The sequence below is a fragment of the Arachis ipaensis genome, chromosome B09 (genome assembly GCF_000816755.2).
Source record: "Arachis ipaensis cultivar K30076 chromosome B09, Araip1.1, whole genome shotgun sequence".
Classification (NCBI taxonomy): Eukaryota; Viridiplantae; Streptophyta; class Magnoliopsida; order Fabales; family Fabaceae; genus Arachis; species Arachis ipaensis.
The window spans coordinates 58,818,632-58,823,511 of NC_029793.2; the positions used below are offsets into that span (position 1 = coordinate 58,818,632).

General features: G+C 31.9%; 1 protein-coding gene across 1 annotated transcript; it reads left to right on the top strand.

Moving 5' to 3' along the window:
* LOC107617873 (auxin-responsive protein IAA16) lies at positions 152–4,440 on the top strand. Its single transcript, XM_016319748.2, has 4 exons — positions 152–652; positions 3,349–3,753; positions 4,083–4,147; positions 4,255–4,440. The coding sequence occupies exons 1-4, from the start codon at positions 315–317 to the stop codon at positions 4,296–4,298; spliced, it is 852 nt and encodes a 283-aa protein (XP_016175234.1). The 5' UTR covers positions 152–314; the 3' UTR covers positions 4,299–4,440.

Below are 4,880 nucleotides of genomic sequence, written 5' to 3' on the forward strand. Positions count from 1 at the left end.
TATCATTCCTCCTCCGTATGACATCACCCATGACGTCAGTCCCGACAAGACCCCAAAACAATCCAACAACTACAATCCTATCCACGTGGCACCATCTTCCCCGTCACTTTCCCTTCACACGCCCTACAACATCCATATATCCCCAAAACAAAAGAAATAAATAAATAAACAAAACACACCATCAATTCCTAACATTTTCAAGGAAAAAAAAAATAGAAAGAAAAAAACTCAACTTCAGTCTTCAGTCTTCATCTTTGGGAGAAACATAGAATAAGAAAACTCCCAAGTCTTTATATTATTCTGCATCGTGTTATATGGAGTCAGAGCGAGACAAATACAGCATGATAAATTTTGAGGAGACCGAGTTGCGACTCGGTTTGCCGGGTGGGTCGAACGATGGCGAGTCATCACTTAGGAGCACTTGTACTACAACTGGAAAGAGGGGTTTCTCGGAGACTACTCCGTCTACTGTGGATCTAAAGCTGAATCTGAATCTTTCTTCTTCTTCTTGTTCTTCTTCTCTTAACAATGAATCCGTTTCAGCTTCTTCTGTCAACGTTGACAAGAACAAAGAGAAGAATGGTGGTGCTGCTGCTCCTACTTCTACACCTCCTGTTACTCGTTCTACCGACCCGGCGAAACCACCTGCCAAGTGAGTTTTTCATATACCCTCTTTATTATTTTGTTGGTTACTTGATCTGAATAGGAGGATTGGTAATAACTAATAAGTACTCTAAAATCTTTAATTTTATTTTTGGGGTTGATTTTCACAATTTTTTCTTTCTTATTTTTTTTGGGGTTTTGTCTCGTTAAATCTTTCCCTTTTTTTGTATAATTTTTTAATAAAATCCAGGTAATAATATATACTACTGGATATTTGCTTGACTTTGTTAGGTTTAAATTCTTCGGAAAAATGATAAAAGTAAAAGATAAAAATTTAATGGTTTAGTTTTGTTGGATGTTAATTACATTTATATTCGTTGAAGATTAGGTGGGGGAAAAATTAGATAAAAGGAAACCGGAGGAGAAAAAATTTAGGCAAAAGGAAACCGGAGGAGTTTGTTTTCTGATTTATTTCGTATCTATAGGGAGATTTCATTTCTGATTCCTGTTTTGTTCATGAGATCAAAATAGTTCATGATTTATACAGCATCTAATCTAGGTTTCCTTTTTATCGTAATAATATTATAATTCAACAGCTAAAAGAATTTGATATTTTGTTCAATCTGCCTAGGACATGTGTTGAATAATGATTATTCAACTTATGCTAGTTTAGAGAGTTGATGGATTTAGGAAAAAGAACAGAAGAAATTAAAACCCATAGATCCATTGTACTTTCAACCGGAAAAAATAACAGAAATTATAGGTGCAATAACAGGTTAAAGTTTTGTTTGTGGTTGAAGCTAAACATTGAGTATTATTTATATTACTTGTTCCATAATTTTTCGCAGAATTAATCCTCACATCAACATACTTTAATATATGTGTTTGAAATTGTTAAGAAAGGAAAAAAAAAGAAAGAAGAGATTTGTAAAGGAACGGTTTAAAATTCTGAATTTGTTTCAGGAAAAAAGTTTGCAATATTTTTTACTTTTATATTAGTTTTAACAATGATCAGTAGTAATCTTGACTTGAGGGTTAATTTTGATTTGTGGTATGTGATCATGCCTTTACACAACAAATATTAATGCTAAAATTCCACTTAATTAAGGATAATAATGGGTTGTGTTCTTGGGTGAATTGGCTGGGGTATAGCTCGTTTCTTGGTGACTTCCTTCAAGCCTTTCTTTGAAACGGGTTATACCTTGGCACCTTGTGAACAAGGAGGTGGGCACCTGCAAAAAAGTACTCCGATGTTCAAGTCAGTACGCGAATAAGCTTTATTTTTAGGTAACTCTTAGATCAAGTCAATACGCGAATAAGCTTTATTTTTAGGTAACTCTTAGATCGGGAAAAGTGAATATCAGCCTTTCTCCTGATTACTTACTTTGATAATGAGAGTATGTAGTTAGAGGTTATTTTCTATCGTTTCGGAATTATAGTGATAATGTATATAGGTATATCATAAGGTTCTGATTTGTTGTTATGATTTTAATAGCCGACCTATAACATATATGCCGAGTTTTTATAGCCAATTTATAACGGTTATATCATATCTCCCAAGTTGAGTCTCGTGATATTTTAATAAAGCAGGTTGAGGTTGCTAGAATTTATTTTTTAAAGCCCTGAAAGTGAAATCTAGAACAATACTACTAATGCAAGCACATGTGCAATTAATAGATAGACATTAATAGAAGATGTCCATTATATTTAGAAATTAGGTGAAGTCAACCGGTTTGAAGAGCGGGAAAGAAAAGAAAATGTCATCCAGATTATGAGCAAGAAAAAAAGGGTATGAACTATGAAGTATGGTGGTGGTGGGATAAGGCCTAAGTGTTAGGGGTAAGCATGATTTAGTTGAATTTCTTTTTCTTCCTTTTTTTTCCTTTAGTGGTAGCGTGTGGCATGGTTTGTTGTCGGGTAGACAAAGGAAAAGGACAAGACAGAAGGAATCTTGCTTTATTCATCAACCCAACCATTTGAATAAGTGAATCCAGCAAGACAAAAAATTAAAAAGAAAAAAAAGAGAAAAAGAAGAAAGTAAAAAAGCATATGCATCTATTGTCCACGCTCCCCAGTCCCCCCGGTCGTGTCACCTAACATATTTCTTCACCCCACTTCCCTCATCCCTATCTCTAATAATTCTGCTACACTCCAGGCTTGCCTTTTTATTTGGATATATTTGCAAATAAGCTTTATACTATTTATTTAATAATTTCGTGGAATCTTCCAAATAATTTATTCTTTGAAGAAAGTAGAGATTAATTTGTTTAATTTAATAAAAATAATTAAAGGCTAATTTAATAATTAAAAATTTTTAAGAAAAAAAATTGACTAATCTAATAATTAGCATTTATTCGGTCTTACTTTTATCAATTTGTATTATTGTTATATGAGTAAAAATGTGTATAAGATAATCTTCTTAACAGAAAATGTTTTTTATTCATAAAAAGTCAAACAATACTTATAAGAAAAAACATAAAATTTAGATTAAAAAAGAAGATAAATATCAAGTATCATGAACTATAAAGAATGTCTATAAGATAATTGATAAATGATAATAGATAAAAAGCATAACTTGAAATTAAAAGAAAAAATGTTTAAGAGGAACAACACAAAAATCATCATTATTTATCATTAGATAGTCGCGAGACAACTTTTCTTTTTATTTGGCAAAGCAGCTTCAACTTAATTAACATAATAAGCACTGATTAAAAGCAATGTATCGATTAATGTTGCATGGTGTAGGGCACAAGTAGTAGGTTGGCCTCCAGTTAGGTCCTTCAGGAAGAACATAGTAAGCGGGCAGAAGAGCAACAAGGAAGAAGTGGAAAAGCCCGCCACCACCACCGTAGGTCAAACTGCAACCGCGACCTCCGCGGCAACAAGCGGCAACGGAGGGGCGTACGTGAAGGTGAGCGTGGACGGAGCACCATACTTGAGGAAAGTGGACCTGAAGCAGTACAAGAGCTACAGAGAGCTGTCAGATGCGCTGGCAAAGATGTTCAGTGGCACCATGATAGAGCCAGCTGTCAGTGGGCCCCATCACGAGTTCAAAGGAAATGGCCTCTTCAGCTTCAATGGATCTGACTATGTCCCCACTTATGAAGACAAAGACGCTGATTGGATGCTCGTCGGTGACGTTCCCTGGGAGTGAGTAGCCCTCTCTCTCTTATAAAAAATCTAAAATTTATTTATTTTAAAATAATTATAAAAATTAATTATTAAATTAAAATTATGTATATAAAATATATATTAAAATATATTAAAAATTAAAAAAAAGTGAAATAATGAATATAATTATTATTTCTTTTTCATTGTAAAATTATTTTTAATTTTTTTAGAGTTAGAATTCAAAATTTAAAATTTGAATTTTAGATTAAAAAAATAGCTTAAAAAAATTAGTTGATATTGACAAAAAAAAATGATTTTTTAGTTAATAATGGATAATAATCACTAATTAGGACCGTTTATTTTTACAGAATGTTCGTAGAATCATGCAAGCGCCTTCGCATAGTGAAAGGTTCTGAGGCAACTGGGCTTGGAGGTTAGTTAGTACTTAGTACCAAATTATTAAACCTCCTTCAACAAATTGTTTTAAAACCATATAAAAATGTTTAACTAATTAAATGTCCCTATTTCTACTAATTTCAGTTCCAAGAGCAGCAGCGGAAGAGCAGTGCAAGATCAGAAGCTGAAATCATTTTCTTGTTCTTCTAACCAACTACGTACATTGCAATCTACTCGGTTGTTCGTCATCGACAACTCAAGGAAGCACCAAATTGGCTCGAACAAGGTCGAGTCTGATAATATGTTTAATTATTATTGTTGTTGTGTGTCTGTGTATTTTAATATGTTTTTTAATATGTTTTTTTTGTAACTTGCTTAGTTATTTGTGTATTATATATGAAATGAGAAAAATGGTTAGAAATTTGTTAGGGACAAGAAAATAATACTATAATGTGTTTATATGATGATCGCGTTTTTGTTTCCAAGGAAACGGAAAAGGTAAGCTTGTTTGATTTGAAAAGATATTCTTAAAATTTTATGGAAAGGTAAAATAATAAAAATAAATATAAAATAAAAATAAAAAAATGAAAATACAAACTTATTAAATCCTAAAATGTGTTATATTTTAGGTTTTGTTTGGATATAGAAAAGAAAATAAAAAATAATAAAAAAGAAAATAAAAAGAGAGAAAATAGAAAGAAAAGTAGAATTATTTGTGTGTTGTTTGGATCAAGAGAAAATAAATAAAAAGAAAATAATTTTTTTTTTGT